The sequence below is a fragment of the Eleutherodactylus coqui genome, chromosome 5, assembly GCF_035609145.1.
Source record: "Eleutherodactylus coqui strain aEleCoq1 chromosome 5, aEleCoq1.hap1, whole genome shotgun sequence".
In the NCBI taxonomy this organism is placed as follows: Eukaryota; Metazoa; Chordata; class Amphibia; order Anura; family Eleutherodactylidae; genus Eleutherodactylus; species Eleutherodactylus coqui.
This window is the reverse complement of record NC_089841.1, coordinates 176,500,351-176,528,299: the sequence shown is the minus strand read 5'-3', so window position 1 is coordinate 176,528,299 and position 27,949 is coordinate 176,500,351. Positions and strand designations below refer to the sequence as shown.

At 42.9% G+C, this 27,949-nt stretch overlaps 1 protein-coding gene across 2 annotated transcripts; it reads right to left on the bottom strand.

Annotated features, from left to right (window-relative positions):
* Positions 1-3,372: 3,372 nt before the first annotated feature.
* THOC5 (THO complex subunit 5) lies at positions 3,373-27,949 on the bottom strand. Of its 2 annotated transcripts, XM_066603802.1 has the most exons (21): positions 27,860-27,949; positions 27,606-27,704; positions 25,309-25,452; positions 24,470-24,583; positions 21,876-21,973; positions 21,236-21,382; positions 20,963-21,077; positions 19,794-19,926; positions 18,820-18,855; positions 18,257-18,334; positions 17,823-17,863; positions 11,921-12,020; positions 11,705-11,813; positions 11,515-11,616; positions 10,732-10,828; positions 10,534-10,648; positions 10,353-10,456; positions 7,042-7,129; positions 5,588-5,703; positions 4,923-5,113; positions 3,373-3,612 (listed from the first exon to the last, which is right to left on the bottom strand). In XM_066603802.1, the coding sequence occupies exons 2-21, from the start codon at positions 27,681-27,683 to the stop codon at positions 3,549-3,551; spliced, it is 2,070 nt and encodes a 689-aa protein (XP_066459899.1). In that variant the 5' UTR covers positions 27,684-27,704; positions 27,860-27,949; the 3' UTR covers positions 3,373-3,548. The 2 variants fall into 2 exon arrangements, with proteins under 2 accessions (XP_066459899.1, XP_066459900.1); XM_066603803.1 differs by lacking the exon at positions 18,820-18,855.

The following is a 27,949-nucleotide window of genomic DNA, read 5'->3' as shown; positions in this document are numbered from 1 at the left end:
CAGGAGACCTAAAATAAGAATAACTTACCCGCAGCGGACCGGGCAGGTCTTCTCTTCTTCACGACCGGATCTTCTTGCTTCGGCGCGGCACGCTGCCGACGTGCCGAGTACATCCGCCGGCCGAAGAAAGAAGATCTGGCCGTGAAGAAGAGAAGACCTTCCCGGTCTGCTGCGGGTAAGTTTATTCTTATTTATTTTTCTTTTCAGCGCTCAGGTCCGCGGGGCAGGAGGGACCCGCTACGGATTCTCCATGGAGAATCTGTAGCGGGCCTGATTTTCCCCGTGGACATGAGGCCTTAAATTGAGACTTCTCATTGGATTGCTGGCTTCTCGCTCAGTGCTTCACCTTCTAAGTGAAGCGCTGAGCAGGGAACATTTACACGTAATGAGGTGGTCAGCGATAACCAACTGTGAACAATTTTTTTCACATTTACACTGAATGATATTGCTCAAATCCGTTCATTTGAACGAATGTTGAGCAATTATCATTATGTGTAAATGGACTATTAGGGTCCTTTTGCAAATCTCAGCGATTATTACTCCTGTCCTTTCACACAGGAGCAATGATCACCTAATGATTGGAGGTGGAGCGGGCCAGAGATCTCTTCTGGCCGCCACCTCCGTTCACAGTAAACAGGCAGTTCATAGATAAACGATTACCTGTTTACACAGGCAGATCCTTGTTTGATTTTTAGGCCTGTATATGTAAACTGAATGATTAGCAATAAAGAAACAATCGTTCGCTGTTCAGGCGCTGGCATTGTTTACGCAGAACAATTCAGATTCACACGATCCAGCGCAATTCTGAAGGATAAGTGTAAAAGGGCCCTTAGATATGAGGATGGTTGCTGTACTCCTCACACTTGAGTTGGTTTAGTTGTGCCGGTGACAGTTTTTATTTTGTAGTTTCTATTCCCTTTCTAAATACATACAAAAATGTACCCCGCCGAGCAATTGTTAGGAAAGCTAAGAAAATCACAGATGTCACCGGTGCAGGCAGCTCTGAACTGTGAAGACTCTTCAAACTACTCCCCATGCCTCAGCTTTCTGAATTCCGACAAGACACATGAAAAAGAGGGATGTTGACATTAATTGTTGTTAACACCTGAATTTTCAGGTTTTGAGAGACATTTGGCTCTACTTCTGTACTGGTTGCTACAATGATAAAGTAAAAGCAGGACGTCGAGAAGCAGATGAAGTTGTTCAAGTTGTATGCTATGGCCTCATATGGCGTGGGAGCGAGTAACAATGCACTACTGTAGTCCTGATTATCTTGCTTATTGAACTGTGCAATATATAGATATTAATAAAATTATTCTTCAAATCATCTGGTTTGTTCGAAAAGTAGATTTACCAAGTATTTGTCATTCTTCAAAAACTAAGAATAGATGATTCTGGTACGGTGTATACTTCACTGCATGTAACAGTCACTCCTTAATACCAAAGTTCAAGCCTCAAAGAAAACCAATGAGCTCAAACGAGATACTCTGTATAAGGCAAGGGGTAAGTGGCGACTTGGGTCACATGACATGAAAATTGTGAAACCACATCTAGAAACTGTTGGAATTCGGCCAAAAGTCAGACTGCAAATCGAAGTTGCATCTGACCCGATTGTAACGTGCCTGTTTTTGTACAGCTAAATTACAAGCCTAAAATAGTTAAGTGATAGCCAGTTGGTCAAATGACTTGTCAGCAAATTACTTTCGTGCAACCCGAGTTGCTGTGTAGCCATAGAAAGAACACAATAAATGATTTGCGCTTGACAGTTTCAATAGCAAGTAAAAATGTATAAAACGGCTATGGCTACTCTACCACCAAAACTACATACTGAAGATACAGCCGAGCCTGGGAGGCCCATCTAAGCCAGAGAAGAGTGGACAATGACCATGGGGACCAGGTACAACTTCCTCAGATGACCATATTTGCACAGAGAATAGAACCTGTTGAGGTTAATAGGTTCGTTCTCATTGTGTTTTGTGTGCGCTTTTCGTGCACACGCAAAAAAGTAGGACCTGATTTAGCTTTCTGCGCAGCCAAGGACCCCATAGAAGTCTATGGGAGGTGCACAAATGCACACGCCATTCTGTGAAAAACAGAACATATCTAGAACTCAATCGGCTAAAATAGCCTCTTAAATCAGAATGGGAATGATTTGTACGTGCATATGAACATGCCCTGTGTGCATAAAGTGCAGCACTATGTGCAGATACACGCGCACAGCCACCTTGTTGTCTTCCTAAATAAGTTATGCATTAGGCGAGTGTATTTGCGCATCTGGTTCTATGAAGAAGTCCTATAGTGAGCAGTGTGTGCAAGCAGCATGCGTCTCAATATGTGTGTTGTGAGCGGAACGTGTCCAGTATGTGAGGAATGTGTATCCGACGTGAACATGGTACGTTTATGGTATATCTTCAGTCTTGGCATCTAATTTAAGTGGTATGTGTCAAACGCAAGTGGCGCCTATCTGAAATGTGTCACTGCTCTACTTCTGTAACTCAATAAAACAAAGTAGATTTTATAAGGCCTTCCGCATCACCGTTTAAGAAAAATGTTTAATGTGAAAGTGAAAAGGTCTATGGCATTGCCCACTGCAGGAGATTAACGTTTTTAAAACTGGTTTCCAGAATTAGCGCTTTTCCGGAGCGACTGCATGCTAGAACTTGCACAGCTCTGTCACTGTGCAGCAGCCCAGAATGGGACTAAACCTGCGGTACCATTGTGTACAGACCTATGGTAATTATGGTGTACTGCAGGTCCTGGAGCAGGCCAATCTTTTATTGATGACCCATCTTGAAAAGTCATGAATTTAAAAAAAAATTCCAGAAACGTTTTATTCAATTGGTCCTGCGTAGCTTTGGTTTGAGGTCATGGTTTTACTAGAAGACAGATCTTCCTCCAACTTGCAGTTCTTCTGCAGACTGCAGCAGGTTTTCCTCCAGGATTTCCCTATGTTCCAGGGATTGCTGTAGGAAGCCCCCGTAAATGTTTTTTTTTATCACAGAAATGCTGTTTTTGCTGCTTATACCAAGTAGATGTCTTTGTTCTGTTTTTCTGGGAAAAACGTTAAGAGCAACAGGAAAATGAAAAAGTCACAATTTCTGCACAAAGGCGGCCTGCACTAAAAGCTACGACTTCTATCCACCAGCATTCTGCTGTAAAGACACAGATAAATTCCCCCCCCCAGACTCCATATTGTTATTGACAAGGTTATTGGAGCACAGCCGAATTTTCTTTCTTGGCTGAATACACCTAAATCAGCAGGAGATAAAGATATCTATTCAGGTAACGGAGCGTATTCTTTTTAATAAAGGTTAAATACACGGCACAAATAATTGGAGGAAAACACAGCATTGTGTCTCTGGAGAAAGCGTGTTCTAGTTGGGATCATTTTATTTTTTCAACAAAACTGGAAAATTAACAATAAACTATGAAATGACAGGCTGAACACATCCATTCGGACAAGGTTTTATTTCAAACTCTTGCACTGTCAGCTTCCAATAATGTGGTCCTAGGGGGGAAACTGCTAAACAAATAAATGAATCCGTGTTTCAGCGGTGGCTGAAAAATCCTTGTGGGTAATTATACTTGAAAGGCTTCATCCGGCTCGGTCCCCTGTGGTAAATAAAGAGAATAAGATGCAAATGAGAAGTGAAGAACGCAGAATGAAAACTGCCTACAGAACTCTCCTGTAACAAATAAGGCAATCTTCATTTATTTCCTCCTTTATTTAGCAGTACCGACTAGTTCTAGATGGCTGTATTAAGGCTGCAACACCCAGACCGCCACAGTACTAAGCAAGCAGACCCTGATCACCAGTCAACCTTCAATAGAATTTTTCCTCATAGAAAAATCAATAACATGCTATATTAATATCCCTGAAAAATCCCCCCAGGGTGCCTGGTGCTGGGATCTCAGCTGCAATTCTTGAGGGAACGCAGCAAAAGTTCAGCTCCCTACACCTCTACCCACTGGCGTAAAGCCCCATTTACACGCAAAGATGATCACTCAAAATTCACTCAAAAGATAGCTTGAATGACAGTTTTGAGCAATCGTTTTGCGTAAACTACTAAGTAGCTACTTAGTTTAATTTGCGTGCAAATGATCTCCCTTTGCTGTAAGCAGATAACAGCTGGAGGTCTGTTATCTGCTTACAGCTCCATTGTTCTCCAGCTGGACAGCAGCTGAAACAATGTTATCAGCGCTCCCGTGGAGAATCAGTGTGCAGCCCCAGCTATGAGGGACAACGGATTTTATGCTGGCTTAAAGTTAGCAATATACGAAGAGTGCAAGGTAAGTGAACAATGGCGCGCATTTACAGGCAAAGATGATGGCTTAAAAGCAGTCGTTTGGACGAATTTTGAGCAATAACCATTGTGTCTAAATGGACCCTAAAGAGTTACCTAAAGTGGTAACATAGTACGCAAGACCCAAAAAAGACATATGTCCATCCAGTTCAACCTATTACCCCCAATGTATATCCAAAGGAAGGCAAAAAAACCAAACAAATGAGGCAGAAGCCATTACAGGGGGAAATTGGAATAATCCCAGGATCACTGACCCTTTTTAAGTTATTAATGATTATAACATAATAATGTATCGCTCAAAAAGGCGTCCCAACTGGGTAAGTTGTCACAGGAGGTATTCAAGCCTGAAATATCTATCACTTAGCAGATGGATGCTAAATACTAGATCTGTGGGGGTTCAATTGCTGGAATCCCCACTGATTGCCAGAACACGGGATCCCAAGGCCCTTGTTTCCCCTAGCTGCAAGAGCGCAACTAGAGCAGCAATTATGCTTGTGCTCTGCGTCAATTCAAAGCCTATAGTGCTGACGATAACAGCCGAGCACTGCGATCAACAGTTTCCTGGAAAAGCATCCAAACAGTAAATTCGAACAAGTTTTTTTTTCTCCCCTTACATACCTGACCAAACGAAGACATATCTTCTCTGGTGGAAATTCATGAGGACCTTCAACACTATTATCATGACGTTCAGTCTCCAGATAAACGTCCAACAACATGCATAACCGCTGCAGCTGATTGGTCAGCAGCTGAAACCCCGGAGAAGGACCCATGAGTTCCTTGTAGTAGACATTGATCTCACTTTCCATAACCTTCAAAGAGTATAAAGAAGTCAGTGGTCAAACAACATCATCCGCAGCCAAAGTGAAACAATGTAGAGCGGGGATTCCTTTATGTTAAAATCCAATACAAAACTTCTCTGTAAGTCTCCAAATGTAAAAGTTTCTTAGAATGCAATCGCCATGCAACAGTTCGGGAATATCACTCAACACCGTGAAGAGGAGAAGCAGGCAGTGCATGAGGATTGCCAATGGATGTCACGTCAGCGGTACTACTCCGACCAGTGGTGCCGACAGTCACGGCTCTCCTTGATAGATGCCTGCATGCTCTTGTCACAAGTTTGGCTAGCATGGTACCAAACTTTTTTATTTTCACAATGACTTGGGGAAGGCTAGGTAGCACCACTACAAAACACTGTTTTTACTGCTTATGAGCATATAATATACCTTTATTTAAAGTACCATAATCACATGATAAGTCTCAATATTTCTGATAAATCTACTTACTCTGATGTTTTCGTCATTTCTGGAACTACGCTCACCCTTCCAGTTGAGGCAGAGACTGAACAATGAAGGAATCAAGCTATAACCAGGATTAAGGACTACTGCCCCATGAAGTTTGGCTGCAAATACAAATCAAATCCAGTTAAGAAATGAAGCTTTAAAAAAAAAAAAAAAAAAAAACACCAAACTTACAACTCTAAAAATGAACATTATCTCGTTCGTTCACAAAAAAGGCCGGGTAACATACATTACCATCAGTGAGATTTAGGCTGCTGGCACATAAACTGATTTGCATTGCGGAATCAACGGTCAGCATCCACAGTAAATGCCGTTCATAGCATGCTATGGGGGGGGGGGGGGGGGGGGGAGAAATCACTTTTTCCTGCACACCCATGGAATCTATTGTGATTTCCACGAGTGAAGGAAAAGAAAAATTTTAAACCGCAGCATGCTCTATTTTTGTGCGGATTCCCCATGGACGGCTTCCATTGAAGCAGTCTGACTTGCGGCCCTACTGCAATCTACATTGTGGAAAGTTCGTGGATTCCGCGTAATCACCTAGTGCTAGCATGGGGAAAATAAACATTTAAAAAAAAAAAAAAACTGGACTGAGAATGTCTGATGGTGGCTCGCCACAGCCATCTGCAATATAGATGAAGAAGAGAAAAGGACAGGCGCGCACAGACGCCAGCCGGGCACAGGGTCGGATTCTGCTGCAGGCACTGGCATGTGGAATCTAAACAGTTTGTGTGCAGCCGGCCTAAAGGGATTATTCTACCAAAAACATTTATCACCTATCCACAGACACACCCCGAGTCATTCAATCTCTAGCAAACGAAGTGCTTGGCCATCTCCCTCAATCATGAATGGAGCGGTGGTCATGCAGGGTTTTGTATATCAATCTTAATGAGCAGTTCTCCTAATATATTAGGTGCATCACTAGCTGCCCTTGTACCAAAAAAGATAAATCTATTCCAGCTATAAGCTTATATATATATATATATATATATATATATATATATATACATACATACATACACATACATACACTCATACACACACACACATATATTATATATATATATATATATATATATATATATATATATATATATATATATATATATATAGGCAACTTTTTTGAAAATTCTGATGCAGCTCAATTCATAGATTTTCCCCATCACATTAGTTAAATTAAGTGATTTGTAGTTTTTATAGTACATGGCTATAATACTAAACACAAGAATTCTCAAAGTGTAGTAACTATTTAACGTTGCAACTTACTTTATATAAATTCACATAAAATTAGGACTTGTTTTTGCACTAGTTTGTCTTTTTCCTCAAAAAGCTCATCCTACTAGTGAACGGCAGAGGAACAATTATAACCAAGTTTACTGTACACATTTTACAAATCCTGCCCAATAGTCTAATATCCAATTAGCGACATCAGTTCTTACCTGTCCCCCTTTCAATCATAAGGGAGTAATAAAGATGGGTGTCCTGTGCTAATCCACACTCTACAACATCCTTCGTGTAGGGAAGCACCTGTAAGAGAGAAGAGCCATCACAGTGAATACCAATATACATAAAGTGTGTAAGCATACGTAACATTCATGATTACACTGCGAGATACAATGCAGGAAATCAGGTAACTATTTCCAACTAAACTGCTGCATATAGGAGCTGCCTCGTTAGACGGTATTTAGTCTAACCGTTGTAGAGAAATTTAGAAGGTGTGGATCCATAACCAAAATGCCCTTGACCATGGGGATAATATTAAGGGTGCATTTACATGGGTGAGTTGCGGCACATGCGATATCTCACTTCTAAAATGGGTTTTTTTGTGACAGTAATGCAAGAAAAACTTTTGCTAGAAAAATGCATCACATCACTTGCAATTTTCACGTACGTAAAAATTTCTTATGGGAGCAAAAATACATCGCGCTTGCATTTACATGTGAAGCTTTTTTGTTTTGTTTGTTTCTTGAAGTCCCATAGGGAAGAATGGGCGATTTCTAAACAGAGTAGCCCAATTTTTCACTTGCATGACCACTTCTCGCATTGCTGCGAACAAAAAATTGCACATGTAAATACACCCATTAAAAACAATGGGCTCTTTTAACGTGTGGTTTCTGTGCATCGCACAACGCAAAGAAGTCGTGCGGGGAAGGGGGGGTATCACTAGTGTAAATGCACCAAACACCTTTCCATAACCCCATTAAAGTACATGAACATCATAGAAAGGTTCTGACACTCGCGAACCCCTCCAACAAGGCAGACCCTATTGTGCCAATACTGGAAACCATGGCACATTACCAAACCCATCAGGTTTCATCATTTTGATGGAAAACTGCGTCAGTTTAATACAAGGTTTCCTGTGGCTTTTGGCACTGCATGGTTGTCTGCTCACCTCTGTTTCTCCTGCTGTCAGTTTTAGGGTATGTTCATACATAGCGGAAATGGTGCAGATTTTCTGGTCCTGGGGATCAGCAGCAAACTTAATCCTTTTCAACTAATCCACAACTAAAACGGTTAAAAACAGCACCAATGATCTTGATGCAGTTTCTGCTACATGTGAACATACCTGTAAACTTCTGGTCGGAGAGTCCAATGACATCATCATTGGAGCCATACTCCTTCAAACTTCTTTGTGGGGGTCTTAAATTTTCATTCTCATCATAAATCAGAGCAAACCCTTATTCATACATATAACATACCATGTGTACAGCCTGTGTAGCTACACAAGGGTTCAGATGGTAAGGGGTCCCACCATCGTCAGAAAGGCAGCTGCCAGCTTCTTAACGTGTTAATCTACATGTAAAGAACTAAAATAATGATTTATACAGCTCACAATTACTGGAGGCTTGTTATAGAAAGTTATGAAAAAAGGGCTCTATTAAGACCTGTTGGAGTGCAAGAGGCCCATACAGGGTTCGCACGTGGGGCCTTTCTGTTGTCCGTGTCTGCGCCTGCATTGGTGCCATTTAAAATGAAAGCAAGCAGATGAACAGTAGTTGGTAAAGGTCTAATTGCTCTCTTGATCTGTTTTCACATGTATCTGGACCAGATTTCTACCTAAAATGCTCAGATTATTATCTGCATATAGATCTATAAAAATAGGATTTATATTTTGTCCTAGTGGAAACTCGATTACTAAAAGCAACTAAAGGCCCTTTTACAGGCAACGATTATCGCTAAAACGGCCAAACGACTAAACAAAATAATATTTTTGCAGAAAAGTACACATACAGATAATGGCTTGAATGATCTCAATTTCCCTCATCTGCTAAAGTAAACTCATTTGTTTGCTAAGGTGGGCGTTTGTTTATGCGAGGGATTATCTGGCTGGCAGCATTCCATCCTCTTCTCCTGGCATTCGTGAACAATGCACTCATTGTGTATGCACGGTAAACAACACCCCCCCCTAACTGCTCAAAAGACTCGACAAATTCCATTAAAATGGAACGCCTTTTAAGCGTCCTGACGACTATTTTTACGCCGGCTAAAAACCAGTGGTAAGTGACAAGTAACTGAATAGTGCACGACTGCCCCCATTTACGCGTAACGATTATCGCTCACTTTCGGACATTGAGCGATAATCGTTGCGTGTAAAAGGGCCTTAAGTGTCTGAAGCCCTAAAATGTTGCACTAAACACAGATTCCTTTATGAGTAAATTAATAGTTGAGTTTCAGTGAAAGAAGCTCTTGTAATCTTAATAATCACCTTTATTTACACAGCACATGTATATTATGCAGCAGTTTACATCTCTTAATATTGGGTTCTGTCCCCAACAGAGCTCACAATCTATATTCACCTCTGTATTTTGGAGTTTGGGTTGAACCCCACGAAAACAGAGGGAGAACCTACAAACTCCATGCAGATTTTGTCCCTAATGGGATTTAAACTCAGCACCCCAGTGATGCAAGGCTACAGTGCTAACCACCGAGCCACTTTAAAGTTATCGAGCATTTTATGCACAGAAAATATACCAACTGTATTAGTGCCATTGTATGGATAATGGTACTATAAACTCAATATCACAAATATTCCAATTAGAGATGTATCATATTACTCTCTATATTATGTCATATAATGGAATAGATTAGGGTGGCAGCACAGCACAAACACCCAAAGGTGGATGATGATGTTAGGGCTTTACTATACAGTGACGGATTTGATATTTCAGAACTTGAACATATTTATAAGATTCCGCAAACTAAATTTGCAGAAAATGTTGAATGTATTTGAAGATATTTAGCATGAAAAATTCTTCTGGGTCCCTGCTTCCAGAGAGCAGTGCATTGTGGGAGAAGAGGGGATTAGTTAAGAGTAGAGATGAGCGAGTATACTCGCTAAGGCTAACTACTGGAGCGAGTAGTGCCTTAGTCGAGTGTCTCCTCGCTCGTCTCTAAAGATTCGGCTGCCGGCGCGGGTGACTGGTGAGTTGCGGCGGTGAGCAGAGGGGAGCGGAAGGGGGGGGGGAGGGTGCGGAAGGGGGGGGGGGGGAGAGGGGAGGGAGAGGGAGACAGAGATCTTCCCTCTGTTCCCCCCCGCTCTCCCCCGCCCGCCGCCGGCAGCCAAATCTTTAGAGACGAGTGGGCAGATACTCGACTAAGGCACTACTCACTCCAGTAGTTAGCCTTAGCGAGTATAGTCTCTAGTTAAGTGTTTAACCATGAGTTGTTGACCAAAATGAAGAGTTATTTCTTAACAAAATAGTGATTGCTTCCATTATCCTGAAAACATTTTAAATAAACTTGAACTCACCACATAATCTTCATAGGTTATCATGCTCCATTTAGTTAGGCGGGACACGACCTTTGCAGGAAATAGGTTCTGGCATTCTCCAGAAATTGGAATAATACCGTGTTCTGTAAAATGAAACAAAATGTATAAAATGAAGCATAACGTCTAGAGGCCAGAGATGCAGGAGGACAGGACCACTTACCCAAAGAAGCAAATTGTTTGTGCAGGGATAATCGAGACACTAGTCGGGACCTCAATAACTTAATAGTCTTCTCCATGTGACTGGCGCTGAGAGTGTTGTCTGCTACGAATGATGTCTGTAGAAGAGCATCTTGATTACGTTTTTACAAGTATGGCTGGGTAGGCATCTAGCTATTTATTTATGAAGTATAGTCTTTACCGGTGGTTGATCTGCAGGAAAATGCAGTCCTCCCATTGTTTGTACCCACAGGTAGGGGTGGCCGAGTTCTGATATATAGTCACCGAGATCCAAGATCCTGCAAGGATATCGTGAAGGTGGTCAATTAGAGTACTTTTACAAGGGATAACCTGTAGGGTGCAGAAGCACATGACAGTCGTCCCAAGGACTATAAATTCTGTGCTTTTACATAGGAGTACCAGCTGCCCAATGAATGGAAGCAGAGCGTGCCAAGATCTTACTGTCATCCGCCCCCACTGACTGCAAACAGGCAGTCATTTAAAGATGAAGGGACTAACGAGCCATTTCTAGCTCAGTGCGCTGCTGGTTGCTGCATTTACATGGGACAACTAATCAGTCAAAAAATCACTCTTTTGTTCAATTTTTCGACTGACAGTTGTCCCACGTAAAAGTACCTTTACACTGGCTGATAATTGCCTGAACAATCACTAAAACGAGTGATTTTGTGACAGTCAACCTGCGTACATACGGCCAGCGACAGGGCACCAAGTGAGAAGTTGCTCAGTTGTCACTAGTCGTTCCGTTTCAGTCCACATACTGCCCTAGCCCAGCTCCCTGGGACTGGGCAGTACATATTAAGCATACTTCTCTCTCCCTTGGAAGCTGGCAGAAACAACAAGGAAGCCGTTGCTTAATCAACATAACTAATAGACACTTCGCCAAGGTATACAAAGAACGACAGGAAGAGCTGCTGACACGTCCCTTTAATTAGCAAGGCTTTTACAGTAATAACGTGGAACTCACCCAACTTTATCAAACTGATACTGGTTAGCGGGATTTGGAGTTTTCTTTCCATCATCCCCAGGAAAGAGGCAGTTGAGGACTGTGTCGGGGTTCAGTAGCTCACTAGTAAAGAAGATAGGACAGAAAGTGATGATTTAGAGATGAAGACTTACTTAGCTATGTTATGGGGTTTTTCTTTTTGGCCACTTACCCAGCAATGACTGAGCTCGCCAGTTCAGAAGCTGGCACGATTTCTGCCTTTACAGTGAGGATATTGAGGTTCATAAGGAAGTAGAAAGCTAGATTTAAAGAGCTGTTATCTGTAAGTGTGAGGGAAAAAAAGGAAACATTACAATTTACCTTTTTTTTTTACTAGCTTAAATATATTCTACAGATATATACTGCACATAGGTCAATATTAAATTACCTTTGCTTTTCACTATGAGAGAAACACAGAGCGGATGCCTTTTTAACATCTCCTTCCGTTTATCATCTAGCTGCACACCAAGTGTTGGACGTCGACGCTTCTATAATAAAAAACACAAAAACATATAAAAAAAAGGAGTAGTTACTGTTAAACAGTGAAAAGAGAAGATCATTATGGGCAGATGCACACTTCTACTATATTTTTCAGGATAGCCTATACTAGTTGTTTAAAGTATGTCAACTTATCACACCTCAAGAAAGCCTCAGATGTTGCCTCTCATTTCCCCTAACGTATGGATGCGATAAGTCCATGTAAGTGAGAGACCCTGCTTGATAGTGGATCTCTGTTCTGGTTGAAGAGGTGACCCGACTGTATGAAGTCCTTATACCGCAATATGCAGGGCTGTGGAGTTTGAGTCAGTTTTGGATGGAGTTGGAAGAAATCTACCGACCTCCACATAAATATTAGATAATATTAAGTCTGATGCTACCGCTAACTACGAAAAGGATTTGTAGCACTAACTTACTATACATGAGTCATTTATTAAGGAGGTGGAAAAATTGAGTTAATGGACGTTTGGCTTACCAACAGCCCTGTGAATATGGCATTTTGAGAGGGAATGTCTAGAGGAAACAACCTTTTTGTATTTAAAGTAAAATGTTTACATTTTATATACAGGTTTTAGGCAGATGTGGGAAAATGCTGCAAAGAATGCTTACAAACATAGAAGTGTTACTAGTTTTTGTCAATTAACAAAACGCAAAGTGAATGAACCAAAGGGAAATCTAAAGCAAATCAGTATTTGGTGTGATCGCCCTTTGACTTGGCATCAATTTGTCTAGGTCCCAAGTTACGGAATGAACTCGGTAAGGGAGGTTGTTCCAAACATCTAGGAGAACCAACCACAGAACTTCTGTGGATGTAGCTAGCTCAAATCCTTCTGTCTCACCATGTAATCCCAGACAGACTTGATGATGTTTCAATCAGAGCTCTGTGGGGTCCATATCCTCACTTCTAGGACTCCTTGTTCTTCATTACACTAAAGACAGTTGTTAATGACACTGTCGGTATCCCACTAGTTTCTGCCAGTTCTGAGCCGATGGCACTGCTAGACATCTTCTGATTTCAAAGGGAAGCAAAGCATTTTGTGTCTTTCACTTGCTTCACTGAGTCTCTGTGGATGGCCACTGTGTCTGCAACCCTCAACATTGCCTGTTTCTTTGTGTTTCTTCAAAAGTGCTTGAAAAGCACATCTTGAACCCCAGCTGTTAGTAATTTGTTCATCGTTGTCTTTCAGTCTGCTTAAAATCCATCGTTTGGAAGTTCGCTTTTCGTTTGATTTAAATGAAATTGATTAGTTGTTTAGCAATTTGAGAGGAGCGGTTCATCGTTTGGTGGGGCGTACATTTTACACGCCTAAGGTCTCATGGCCACTAGCAAAATTGAATTGCGGATTCCGCAGGTGAAATTTTGCCCATAGGAAATCATTGGCCATCTGCAGGTCAATTAAATTGAATCTTGCACCCGCGGATGGCATTTTAATCGATGTGTTTTTCAAGCGCGGAAAACAAAACGCAACATGCTCCATTTTAGTGTGGATTCCGCGCGGATCGGCCACATTGCTATCAATAGGTGCGGATATCCGCATGAAAAAAAAATACCATCTAAAGCAAATCCGCACAGAATGTATTTTTCTAGTGGACATGAGGCCTAAAGGCAGAGCAATTGGCTGTCGGGAGTACAAAGCTTCGATTTTTACATGCCCATCTACTCCTGTGAACTCAAGCTAATCACACCCACGTTTTTCACAGCCAATGCAAAGATGCTCATTTTTTTTACCTTCACTGATGCATACGCCTTTCAAACAATCGTTCAATTATCGTTAAATGTAAACGCTACACGGCGATAAAAGAACGACTGAAATTCCCGGCCGCCTCGTTCATTTTCCAATGATAATCCTTAAGTTTAAACAGTCGTCTTTAAAAGCTAAACCATGGCTCACTTCTGATCGCTTAAACGAATTTTGAGCGATAATCGTTGCGTCTTAATGGACTTTAACCCGTTTAGGAGCAGGCACTGTAAATTTATGGCGCCTGGTTCCGGGCTTAAAGCCCAGCCGTATGTAAAATTACAGCGGGGAGTTAAGCCTCCTGTCTCTGCAATCAATAAGAGGCAGGGCGGGTTGTCAGCTGTTAGTCACAGCTGATAACCTGGAGGAGAAGGCAGGAGGGGTTTTTAACCCTTTCGGTCTGCACCTTCCCTGAATACTGAAAAGTGAAAGCAGAAGTGTAACTTCCACTATGGGAGCCCGGGGGTCACATGACCACCAGGATTTCCTGCTACAGCATAGCTACAGGGTCCCAGAAGACCCTGATCACCTCTGCCAGTGACTGTCACTACAGGGGATGTTTCAACTGTAATTGGGGCTCCTATTGATGCTACAGCTACAGTGGGAAAATGTTGAATTGAATTAAAAAAAAAAAAAAAGAAAAATGTAAAATGTCCCCAAGGAGGTCTTATATGACGTCAGGGTGAACATAGATAGTAAAAAACATAATTACATAAATAAGTAAGACAAAATTAGAGAACGCAACAAAAATATATACATAGGAAAGAAAATAACCCAAAGCCGACGCCAACATAAACCGACGCCGTATGCGCCCTGTAAACAAAAACCATACATATTCTATATCAAAGCGTCTGAAACAAAATGAGGAACCCGTTCCCATACTTTATTTTAGCGTTAATATACTAATTAAAAAGAAAAAACTATAAGTGTTACAAAAATAATAAAAGCTTTTTTTTTTACCCCCAATAAAAGTAAAAAAAACGGGGGGAAAAAGTCAGTGAAAAAGATATTAAAGAAAATAGTCCTATATGTCACGGAAAAAAAATGCAGCAAAAATAATTTTGGTAGCTGAAGGGAAAAAATAGGGCAGTAAAACCGCCACATGGGTAAAATCTAGAGATGAGCGAGCACGCTCGGTTAAGGCAGTTACTCCAGCGAGCATCACTCTTCTCGAGTAACTGCATACTGGTCTGAGCAGATTCGGAGGGAGCAGCGGCGGAGGAGAGAGTGAGAAGGATCTCTCCCCCCTCCCCCCCCCCCCCGCTGCTCCCCCCGAATCTGTTCGGACCAGTATGCAGTTACTCGAGAAGAGCGATGCTCGCTGGAGTAACTCCCTTAACAGAGTGTGCTCGGTAATCTGTAGTAAAATCCCTAAGAAGTGTCTGGTCCTTAAGGGGTTAAATCTTTCAATCATTCAGTCGTTTGAAAGATTATTTTTGTGTGTAAAAGGGCCTCTAGAGAAACAATATCCCACCTTGGTGATTATACACAAATATCAGGGTCACAACTAAAGGCCCACTTAGACACAATGATTCTTGTTTAAAGCAGTCTTTTGAGCGAGAATTGTTGGGTTTAAATGCACGGATATCGTGCAGTTTTTGTGCACAAGTCCATCATCGCTCAATTCTAGTTTTCTAGAATTAAGCGATAAACTCTTATCAGCGGTGCAGGCTGTTATCACAGTCGGCAGTGCTGATAAGATTCTTACAGCTTGCGTACCGCTGGTAGTTCACAGTGGGACGCCTGCTGTAATCGGAGAACAATACAGCTGTTTGCTCAAGCAAAACAGCCGTATTGTTTGCCAAGCGATAGTGGCGGTGTCCCGCTCCGCCTGCATAGCTCTTTAGTTGCTACTATAGACTATGAAAAGACGATCGCTGTCGTTTGAGTGACTTTTGAGCGATCATCTGTCAGTGTAAATGGGGTCTAACACTTGCTGCAGCTGATGTGCGCTAACATGTAGCAATACACTGCTATGTACTAAAGATTTAGCAGGTGATGAATCTCTGCATAAACTGCCAGCATGTGTGATAAATGCTGCCAGATAAACAGACTAAAATGAGCTTAAGCAGGACAGACTACATGAGGCTCTGTGCTAAAAGACCAGCTCCCCTAACATGTTTCACCAGAACTCTGGCCTCTGCAGGGGTATAAGAAGCCTTAGAAGTGTCCTTATTAGCATGGCAGCCGAAGCCCTTGTTGATTGACAAAGAAATGCCATCGCTCTAATAGAATGGTATCTACCAAAGGTGGTGACTCCATTGGCCTTTTGTGGGTAAGCCCTGCCAGAAACCAGATTAGGACAATATAACAGCGCACTGGAACATGAAATGCCTTTAGAGTGGGAGGGGAGTCGTTGATTGTGTGTGCAAGGGGCTTCCTAAAAAAACATCACAGTTCAGATAAAGGGCCAGAGAAAACCCGTAGGCTAGAAGGTACCTACAGTACGAGCCATGCCAGCAGTTTCTCCCCCCTGACTTCCCTACCCTTGGTGAGGGAGGGAGTGCTTTGGCCAGGAGCTCACCATATTAGGATGGACCCTATAGATGGTGGGCCACAGAGAAGTTAGGCCCCTTTTTTATCTGCAAGTAGGTCAGGCAGCAGAGAGGTTAGAGCCACTCTGTTCTCCCTCCTTATGTGGGGGAACAGGGTGATCTGGTGCCAACCTTGTATTCCCAACCTAAAAGAGGGGAAAAGAAATGTAAGAGAAGACCTGTAAGAGGTCTGCCCCCTATGGACACCAAGCTAAAAGTGATGGATTTAGCTCTGTGCCTGCAGGAGAAGTATAGCAGGTGGGAGGAAGTAACACTCTGTTGTGCTCAGGCTCCGCCTCCTAGTGGCAGGAGTTATACCCAAGATCTTGCTGTGTTCCACAATGACACCGACGAGAAATGATGATCACTCCCACCTGTTTAATCATACATTTGACTATGATCCTACCAAATTCCTGACTTTGTGAAAGTGTTTCAGAAAGAACTGACGCGGTTATGAAAACAAAGAATGGTCACACAAATATTGATTTGACTTAGATTTTTCTTTTGTTCATTTGTTTGGCATTTTGTTCATGGATTAAAAAAAAAAAAAAAAAAAAAAAAAAGCTATTGACTTTTTTTTTTTTTAAATCCTTTTTTTTTTCTTCTGCTTTGCAGCATTTTTTTCCAGGTCTGTCTTAAAACTTTAGCACAGTGTTGTACATGCAACACATAACCAAAGTATGTTAACACCTTTTCTAGTAACTTGATTAGCCCATTTCAGCTATTGCTTACAGATACCAAAAGTATAGCATGCAAAATAGGCATCATCCAGGAGAACTGTCAAGGATTAGAAAAAAAAACACGGCTGCTTTTTCCCATAAATAGTGTTACACCTTGCCCCTGCGTTGTCTGTAGTATTGCAACTCAGCTCCAATGAAGTGAATGGAGCTGAGCGCCAATAGCACGCACAACTTTGTGGACTGATGTGGCACAGTCTCTTGAAGAAAGCAGCCATGTCTCCTTGGACAACCCTCATTAAAAAAGCTTGAAAGAGGACTTTTGCATACTTTTTCCCAAAGAACATTGGCCTAAAGACTCCCTACCCGCTGTTTCTCTGCAAAGAGAACCATTACCAAGTAATCATGCATTCACTGAAGAAAAACATAAGGAATAGAAAGTGTTGCCCACTGAAGAGCCTAAGGGTCATTAAACATGGACCGCTAATAAAATAGTTGTTTTAACCGGCAAATATGGCAAACTTCTGCCCTGCCAGAGCCAACCAGGTCAGCAGTGTTACATAGTTGTTATTGCAATGTGGAAATATGTTTTGTCATCTGTCCTCATGAATTTTCACTCCAGCTCTCAGGAAGCAGCATCAGCACATTGAAGAACTGTTCAGGAAGTTCATGGACTGGGTGTCCAGGATCAAGCAACCACTCACATACCTGAGATAGCAGTGGAGGGAAGTTTTGGAAAGGCCACTTCCTCCAAATTCTTTTTAGGTCTAAGCTATTATAAATGTTAAATCAACTCCATCCTGTTAATAGAAAGTCAAAAAACACAACACAATTTCCCTCACCGTAGTTTGCTCCTCCTCTGCATCAGAATCACTTTCATCATCTACAAAAAGAAATGAGCAATTAAAAGGTTCCTAGATTGACAGACATTGTTTTTCGGATATCAAATACAATAAGACATATTTAAAGAACAAGACACGAGTTCTGCGATTCGTCTTACAGAATCTCTCTTATAAATAAGGCTGGCTCATATGTATTCACTCTAGAACTGCATGTGATAACTACATCTTGATTTTTTTGGAATATTAGCAGTTACTAGAAAAATTAAATCAGTAAGTGCAATATCCCTATAACATGAAATCCCAAGTACACAAGTAATTTCATGCAACCCCAGCGGAATACATTAGAAAAGGTACTGCTAAAAATCGAGAAATGGAGAGGAAGGGCGTGGGGGGGGGGGGGGGGGGGTTTCACAAATCCATACTTCATTCTATACCTTGAGAATCCTCTGGTGGTTTAAATAAGGCTTTTGCTTCTTCAACACTTCCTTCAATGCTGACCACAAGCTTCTTGTCTACAACACAAGATTGATGAATTCATCAATATCATTATACGCACATTTAAAAAAAGTGCTGTGTCTTTTCACAACATGTAAATAGGAAGTTTATTTTGTACGCAATTCTACATGCATTTACAAATAAGCAGCGTTTAGAGCAAGATATTACAATTGTAATGCAGATGCACTAAAATATCATGACGCCATAGTTACGCAACAATATGGCTTTTCAGAAAACATATATATAATTCTAACAGCATTTTCTCATGCATGATCTATGCAAACACCACTGCTTCAAGCCCCAAACCGCAAAGCACATTTAAAAGCAAAAGCATAAAAAAGAAAAAAAAAAAAGAATCACGGCCATGAAACCTGCAGGCATTAGCCATTAACACCCTTCCTATTTGTAATCACACCCAGCAGCCTTCTCAATGCCTGAAGAAAAATTCTGTGTGTCTGATATATACCACACAGGTGTAACGTGGCAGAAGATGTGTACTCACCCTGTCTAGAGGGCTGGGAGCAACTCTTCATGTGGGCTGACGTCAGGAAAAGGGAGAAAAAAAACGGAGGCAGAGAAAGTAAGACATAAATTGAGAGTGGAAGAGGTCAGAGGTCGTAGAAGTAGCAAGGGGAAAAGTGTGGTGACATTGACGCCCTGACCAGTAGGTGGAACAAAGCATGTAGTGATGCACTGAACAAAGGGGATTACCGTGAAACACACCTTTCAATTCGGTGTTAAAAATAATGTAAAAGTGCCAAAAAGATATACAAGACAACCCCCCCCCCCCCCCAAAAAAAAAAATATATATATGAATCCCCATAAAAAGAAAAATATAGTTATTGGTTATACCGTGTTTCTCCGAAAAGAAGACCCTGTCATACTGCTATGTGCACTGTCGGAGGCTCTTACTTTACCTTACCTTTAGTGTCAACTGAAAAATGAGAAATCTGTGACTGAACACTGTTACATGGTAAAGTAACAAGCAAACATATCATATCATCAAAGCCGCAAGGTTGATTGCTGGGACTGGATGGTTTAATGTTAAGATCTCCGAGTTAGGTAAACGCACAACTAATCAAATATAACTGCTTCTGAAAGAATATATAGTTACAAGAACTGTGCAGTAATCTCAAGGACATAAATACCAGTGTTTTTCTTAGGATTCATCCAACACAGCGTTTCAGCGCACTTAGTGGGTTTTCTTTCAAGCCCTGGTACTGCATATTCCTTGTATGATATATGGTGAAACAGGGCAGGGGATAGGATTGCAGGCACACTGGCCATTCAAGTGTATACACCGTGCTATTCTTTTCTTTGGATGTTTTAGATATTATATATACCAACTCATAATACATATTTAAACACATGTAACATCAATCAAGTGTATGATGCAAAACTGGTGCAAAAATACTTCTGAAGTGTCATCTGAACTGGGTGAGATCAAGCAAGTCTTTTGGAAAAAAAATAACTCACCACAAGCCTGGCTGTAGGCACTAGCCTGAACAAAGAGCACATACAGAGGTGCAGGTAAATGTCGTGCTGTCTCATACTCTTTGTGCATACAATCAAATGGCATCGATAGGTATTCCTGTACCGGCAGAGAAGCCTGAGGAGAGAAGCTAAACATTTTAACTTTGCAAAGAAAATTTGTGGGAAAATCCAGGATCATGTCAATACTGGCACCAATAGAGAAAGGTGAAGTGCTGCCCATGCTATTGTGTGGTCAATGGGACAACAAATTCAACAGCCTACAAGTTTGCATGATCTAGAGGCTCAGTTACAGCAAATGTGGACCAAAATGCTACAGAATACCATATGGAAGCTTCCATGTCCACCGGTATCGCCTCTTGTAACCAAGCTAGAGGTAGCCCAACAGGGTACTAGAACCTCTCTTCAAGCGTTCATTTTTCTGCAATCAATCCTTCTTTTTATCTGATATTGTAATCACTTCCCAACGTTACAACCACACAGAGAAAGTTTTATTCCATTCCGACAACTTCTAGGTGCTTGATTTTTTTTTTTGTACAATGAGTGTTTATATCAGGGGTCAGAAGGGTTGCTGATCAAGGGAGTTATTCTGACTGCCAGACTGAGTCCGGAAGGTTTTTTTTCCCCCCAAAATGAGGAAAATTGGCTTCTACCTCATTAGGAATTTTTTTTGCTTTCCTCTGGATCTACAATGCAGGAAAATAGGCTGAGCTGCATGGACACAATTCATTTTTCAGCCTAAAATACTATGTTAGGTGTAAGTGTTCATATTCCTTCATGTAGATATAAGATATCTTTTAGGTAGGCCCTGAACTGCACTATTTCTGGACAGCCTTGAAGGATGTTTGGTCCTGGACTATACATGTAAAACCATCAGACCCAGTAATCTAATGCTGGGACTGGCAAACTAGTGACAACGGAAGGCCTCTTCATTTGTCAGAACTGTGCTCAGCATTGAGGAGGTCAAGTATAAGGATCAAAGGAGATAGTAAAGTCTATCAACAAAAAGATAGGGGGGTGGTGGTGCGGCATGAAAAAAATGCCAAAAGTGGAGGAGCAGAAAAGTGGTTACTCAAGCCATTGTGGAAAGTGGCACAGTCTATTAAGACAAATAATCAGCACTTTTACGGGAAGCAAATCTTAAAGTAATTAACCTGCATAATGCTTTGCAGCTGTGGCTGGAGACTGTTCAGATATTCCTTCTTAACTTCAATCTCCTTCAGAATCTTCTCCTTACTAGCCAAACTCTCCTTATACTTCTCTGCCAACCTTAGAGGAGACAAGAAACATAAGGCAATTCTTTCACAAAATACTGTGATCATTTAGAAGAAAGAAATGGGTAAGAATAGGTTATGGACAAACAAAATAAAATGACCAATTCTATCAGTGGTATACAATACAATCAATGCAGGACAGCCATTTCTAACCTTTTCCTCTGCTCAAGTTCCCAGTCCAGACGGGCCAATGTTTGCTGATGTGGGTCATTAGATGTAATCTCTGATTTGCTGATTCCCGGAGGAGCCTCTTGATAAAATTCATCCACACTAACAAGTTCTATTTCTTCATGTTTTGACCTGTATAAGAGACAGAGTTACAAATCATTATATGAAGACCCCAAAAACGAAAGGATTTGTATTTCTACTGAATAAGTATTACAGAGGTTGTGCAAAGTTCTAAAACGCTATTCCCTATTCACAAACTAGGGGATAACTTTATGACAGGTAGAGCTCTGTGCACTGGCACCCCACTGATCCGGAGAACAGGAGTGCCGAAGATCCCCACATGAATGGATTGGAGGCCAATGGGAGAGATGGCAATTGCAGAGTACGAGCATTTGGCCATCTCCGGCGCTGTAACAGAAATATAGTGAGCCACAGTATACATGCCATGCGCAGCCTCTACTCTATTCATGCCGGGATCTTCGGGGCCCCCAGTCTCGATATTGGTGGGGGTCCCAGTGTCAGACCCCCACCGATCTTAAAGCTATCCTCTATCCTGTGGATCGGGTATAACTTTATAATTTGGCACAAACCCTTTAAGCACATAAAAAATGCCTTTCAGTATTACTTAAACTCCAGACACTTGGTGATCTCCTTCTGAAGGTGCATAACTTCATACAACAAATTCTGCAGCTGCAAATGGTATGCATCCACCTTCTGCTTAGCCTGGAATAAAAAAAAACGTATTAAAATAAACTAAGTTGTGGACACAAGAAAGAAAGGTTATGTAAATCCAATAATGAATCTTATTGGTCAGTAGTCTGTCGCAAGATATGGTAGACGGATGGAATAGAGTAAGATATCCGCAGGATCAGACTACACAGGGCTTGTTTGCAGTTTGTAGAAAGAAATAGGTGTTCTAGACATAAAATAGCAGGCAAAAATGGGGCTGAGCTGCAATAGCATGCAGTCAAGCGTTCCTTCCTTTCTCACTTACAACCCCATATCATGAAGACAACCAATGTCTCTATATCCTATTAGACGAATTGGAGCATTCTATGGCTAACCCACTGAACTCAGCTTACTGCTCTCTCAATTGGCATTGCAGGGGAATTAAAGGAGTTGTCCGGCCACACAGGGTAAAATTTTTTTTAGAATGCTGCTGCTTCCCTTTCAGTAAGGATAGTAACACACAGCATACAGGGGCTCAAACTGGCAGGCAGATCAGCTGGAATGTCAGTTTCTTACCTTAGAATCTGATCTTGACTGCAGCTTTCAAAGATGGCGCCTCTGTGCTGCCTTCCCACAATGCTCTGTGCTCTCCCTCTTCTGTGTGCGCGCTCCCGATGGCAGTAAGAGGCATGAAAAGGCATGATTTCATGGCCTCCCTCAGCTCACGTCCTAGCCCCGCCCACGACACGCCCACCTCTATTGAACTGCTCTACAGTCTCTCCCCGCCCAGGCCCCGCCCCCTGCTGCATACTATACTCAGAGGGGGTGTGGCCAGGGGAGACTGCGTTATACACTCTTGGTTCAGGATAAAATCCTGGCATGAGTGTAAACAGCAGCACTATGTATAGTGAATGGAGAGGGGCGGGGGAGAGCCGAGAGAGAACTCTCCTGCAGCCCCCCACGGCAAGGCTACCTACTGCCCCCCCCCCCCTGCTAAAGTAAAGTAAAACAAAACATTTCCCCACACACACATGCCCTCATAGTGCCCCTCCCACAGTGCCCCCCTAATGATCCCCCACAGTCCCCCCCCTACAGTGCCACAAACAGTGCCCTCTACAGTACCCCCTACATATGCCCCCCCACAGTGCCCCCCAGTGTCACCCCTACAGTGCCCTCCAAAGTAGCCCCCCTCATTCCCCCCAACCACATCATTCTCCACAGTCCCCCCTCAACAGTGCCCCCCCCAGTATTCCCCCTACAGTGCCCTCCACAGTACCCCCCCTACACATGCCACCCCCCCAGTGCACTCCAAAGTAGCCCGCCTCCACATGCCCCCCACAGTCCCCCCATCCACAGCGTCCCTATACAGTGCCCCCCCTGTGACCTCCCCCAGAGTCCCCCTTTACAGTGCCCACACACAAGTACACAGGGTCTCCTGACACCACACACACGCACTAACACACACACGCGCGCACTAACACACACACGCGCGCACTAACACACACACGCGCGCACTAACACACACACGCGCGCACTAACACACACACGCGCGCACTAACACACACACGCGCGCACTAACACACACACGCGCGCACTAACACACCACTGCACAAGCCAGACAGCCCCCCCCCGCGACTTCTGTCAGCTGGGTCCCCAGACACCACTTGCACTCATCCATCCATCCTCCCCCCTCCTCACGAGAGCCCGCCCCTCCACTCATTCTTACCTTGGAGATGAAGAGCCAGCAGCCACGCCTCCCCTGCAGGCAGAGCTGAGCTTCCCAGCGGCTGAAGTTCTTCTGCACATGCGCAGAGCTGTGCTGGAGAAGCGCGTCCCCGTCGTCCCGACAAGAAGAGGACAAGAGACTTGTCGGAACCAATGGCAACCGAGGAGCAACACAGGGGGGGCAGCCCAAGAGGTAAGTGAATAACTTCTGTTTGCCTAATTTACAATGCACAATGTATATTACAAAGTGCATTGTATTGGGCAAACAGAAGTAATGAGACCTAATGTTTATGGCCGGACAACCCCTTTAAGTATTGCTGCTGGTCTGCACAACTGTGACACACTCACTCAACAGTTTATCATTGGGGACACTAACAAAAATATCTGTTCAAACTACACTACCTCCTTACCATTTATCACCTTTTTACAAGATAGATGATACACGGATTGGTGGGGGTATAACAGCTGGGTTCCTACAGGCTGTGGCGAGGACGGGTTTAATAAAGCAATAGTACAGTATGTGTACGTATGGCCCAATTCACACAATCTGTGTAAATAACTGAAGCAGCTCTAGGGGTAAAGCCAGCAACATTCTAACAATCACCAATTCACTGAGCAGATGATAAAATACTAATAAAAAAGGAGAAGAAAAAAAACAACAAAAAAAACGAAGCAAACAGACTTCTTGAATGCTGCGTTACCAACTAACTCATTATGAAATGCTTCTGCTATTGGATATAAACCTCTATGAAGCTACTAAATAATATATTAAAAAGACTAACGTTTAATTAACATACAGGAGTATATCATGTGGAAGGCATGTACCTCATGAGTTTGATCTCTAGCTTTCTTTAGTCGAATGTGAGCCAGGCGATTCAGTTTTTTCAGGGTCATGAAATGGACACAACTCTGAATACGTCTCTCCTCGATCTCTGCAGACTGATGTAGAAGAGAGTTAAATGGAAGTTAAACATAATGAATAGAGATGAGCGAACGTACTCGGTAAGGGCGATTTCGCAACCGAGCACCGCGATTTTCGAGTACTTCACTACTCGGGTGAAAAGTACTCGGGTGCGCTGTGGGTGAGCGGGGGGTTGCAGCGGGGAGTGGGGGGAGAGGGAGAGGGCTGCCCCCTTGTCCCCGCTGCTACCCTCCACTCCCCTCCCCTCTGCAACCCCCCGCCCCACAGCGCACCCGAGTACTTTTCACCCGAGTAGTGAAGTACTCGAAAATCGCGGTGCTCGGTTGCGAAATTGCCCTTACCGAGTACGTTGGCTCATCTCTAATAATGAATAAAAACAGTAATTTCTGGTCCTATAATAAGATGATACGGATCTATTTTGCTTTCTCTTACTGTATTTATCATTAAAAGAATTGTACCAAAAACTACAGAAGGGTCTTGTGCCCCCCTCTCCTCCTATCTGCGGGCTCACTGAATCTCCCGCAGTGAGGAGGAGATTGAATGGAGAGGTGCTGGAGATAGCCGAGCACTAGCATTTGGCTATATCCATGAGCCCTAGTAAAATAAATGAAGTGATGCCACGCATGCATAGCCACTGCTCCAATCCATTTCATCCTGATTGCAGGCTCCGAACAATCTGATCCAGATGAGAACAGAGTCTGGGGCTAAGGGGTAAACGGTTTCTTTCTCAGCAAATACCTACCACATCTTTGCTGCCCTTGCTTTTAAGATCCTGAATTTCAGCCATAAGTTTCTGCAGATCTTCACAAGTTTCTTTGTAAAGCTGGTAGTCATTTTTTGGGTCCCGCAAATCTACCTCTGCTTCCTCACTGTAATATCTTCCCTCCTATACACCGAAAAAAAAATACAGTTATAGGGCGCATTCAGACGACCGTACATCGGCCGGATATTCACGCCCAGCTGATATATGGCATCCCTCTCTGCAGGGGGAGGAGGCTGGAAGAGACGGGAGCAGTGCACTGAGCTCCCGCCCCCTCTCCGCCCCTTTGCACTATTTTCAATGAGAGAAGGCGGGGGCGGAGCTAAGTTTATTACAGCTGACACCCGTGGGTCATAGCCGCGATTGGCCATTTGCAGCTATTAACCCTTTAAATGCCGATTTAAATCCCCTGAACAATGTTCGGGGGTCCTGCACAGCCTCCCCGCGGTGAGATCAGGGGTGCCGTGCAGGTATCATGGCAGCCGGGGGCCCGTGGGGTGGCTTGATAGACTGCCTGTCAAATGGCAGTATGACGTAATGCTATAGCATTACGTCATACTGCAGGAGCAATCAAAGCATCGCTGGCTGTAGTCCCCCGGGGGGACTTTAAGATAAAGTAAGAAAAAAAAAAATCATTTAAGTTTTATTAATTGTAAAAAAAAAAGTTATAAAAGTTTAAGTCACTCCCTTTTGCCATATCTATTATTAAAAAATCTAAATCATAAAATAAAAATACAGATTTGAAATCTCTGCATCCGTAAAAGTCCGATCTATCAAAGTAGAGCATTATTTTTCCCGCATGCTGAACGTCATCCCCCCCCCCAAAAAAAAGAAACGACAGAAATGCACTTTTTCAGTGACCGTCTCCCAGAAAAAATGCAATAAAAAGCGATAAAAAAGTCGTATGTTTTCCGAATTGGTACTATCGGAAACTACAGGACATCCTGCAAAAAACAAGCCCTCGCTGAACTAGGTCGACGGAAAAATAAAAAAGTTATTGCGCGCACAAATGACCGCAGAAATTAATTGAAAAAAATGTAATGTCTTTGAATAAAAAAAATAAAAAGTAGTATAGTAAAAAAAAAAATCCTATACAAGTTTGGTATCGTAGTAATCGCACTGACCCATAGAATAAAGTTATCATGCCGTTTTTGTTGCACTTTGTGCGCCGTAGAAACAAGACGCACTGAAAGATGGTGAAATGTCGTATTTTTTTTTCATTTTACTTCACTTAGAATTTTTTTTAAAGTTTTCAGTACATTATATGGTACATTTAATAGCACCAGTTAAAAATACAACTGGTCCCGCAAAAAACAAGCCTCATACAGCGATGTAGATGGATAAATAAAGGTGTTACGATTTTTTTTAAGGGGGGGGGGGGAGGGAAAAATGAAAATGGAAAAAAAGGGCGGCGTCATGAAGGGGTTAAACCGCTTCTAGTCTCTAACCTTGGAGACACTTCGGTCTGCACAGATGCTGTAGACATGAAACAGTAACTTCTTACAAAACATGATTTAAATGCATTTTAGGCTGCACTAGAGATAAAACCATAGTCAAAGAAGAAAATATGTCAGCAGCAGTTCCTGCATCCATATACAGCGAGGCGATAGCAATGCATAGCCACCACGGACCCCAAATCAAGGCTCCAGATAAGGTGAACAAAAGTGGTAGCAGATGATGAACTTAGGATTGGCAACATGATCCCAAACAAAAACGGACAGGGTAAAGGGGCATGTGGTTGGGGGCTTATCACACTGTATAATAATAATAATAATCTTTATTTGTATAGCGCCAACTTATTCCGCAGCGCTATGTTTTAACTCCATCGTTCTAGAGCCCCCCATAGTGATAGTGCGTCCCTTAGTGGCCCCAATAGTGACAGTGCCCTCGGTATTAAGAGTGTTCCCATTAGGTGACCCTAGTATTAAGTGTCACCCTTAATGGCCTAGTAGTAATAGTGCCCCCATCAGCAGCTCCATTAGTAATAGTGCCCCCCCCCCCCCTTAATTGCCCCAAGGTTAACAGGACCTCTTCTTTGTGTCCTATCTAATCTGAACCACTAGCTAGGCAGCCGCTATAATCATAAACTATGACCCCTGACCCCTACATGCAGGCACACAGACCTGGGGGGTGGGGGTCACAGTCCGTGATAGCGGCTGCGGAGTGAGGGGTCACTGCCGGCCAGAGGGCTCCCCACTAGACATTACATGCCGGCAGCAGTCGTTGCATCTAATCATGCAGCTGGCATCCCCACCCGCCCTACGGCTATCATACGCTACCTGCTCCTCATGGCGGCTCCGCTTCCCTTCTTCGCTCCGGATGACTTTGGGCTTCCTCTTCTTGGAGTCGGAGGACATTCTGAGGACAATTCTACCAGGCTGCAAAAAATCACCACAAATATGTAATTATACAGAAACAGCAACCAGCAATGTCCTCATGTTCCAGCTGCACACAAGAGCCTGCGGTGGGGATACATGCTGGCGGCAGCTGCAGTCACCAGGCGGCGAGCTACAGGTGATTACTGGGAGCTTACATTACTAGTCAGTCCTCAGTGTAGTCAGCAAAGAGCCGCGACAACCTCACACTACCGCGCCGCCAGGAAACGTGACCTCTGACCTCCGCA

Coding starts and splice junctions, on each gene's coding strand:
- THOC5 (XM_066603802.1), bottom strand. CDS start 27,683: ATGTCCTCCGACTCCAAGAAGAGGAAGCCCAAAGTCATCCGGAGCGAA. Junction 18,856..19,793: donor TGCCTACAGCCAGGCTTGTG/GTGAGTTATTTT, acceptor TCCTGACGTCAG/CCCACATGAAGAGTTGCTCC. Junction 18,335..18,819: donor CTCCCAGCCCTCTAGACAGG/GTGAGTACACAT, acceptor CTTGTGTTGTAG/ACAAGAAGCTTGTGGTCAGC.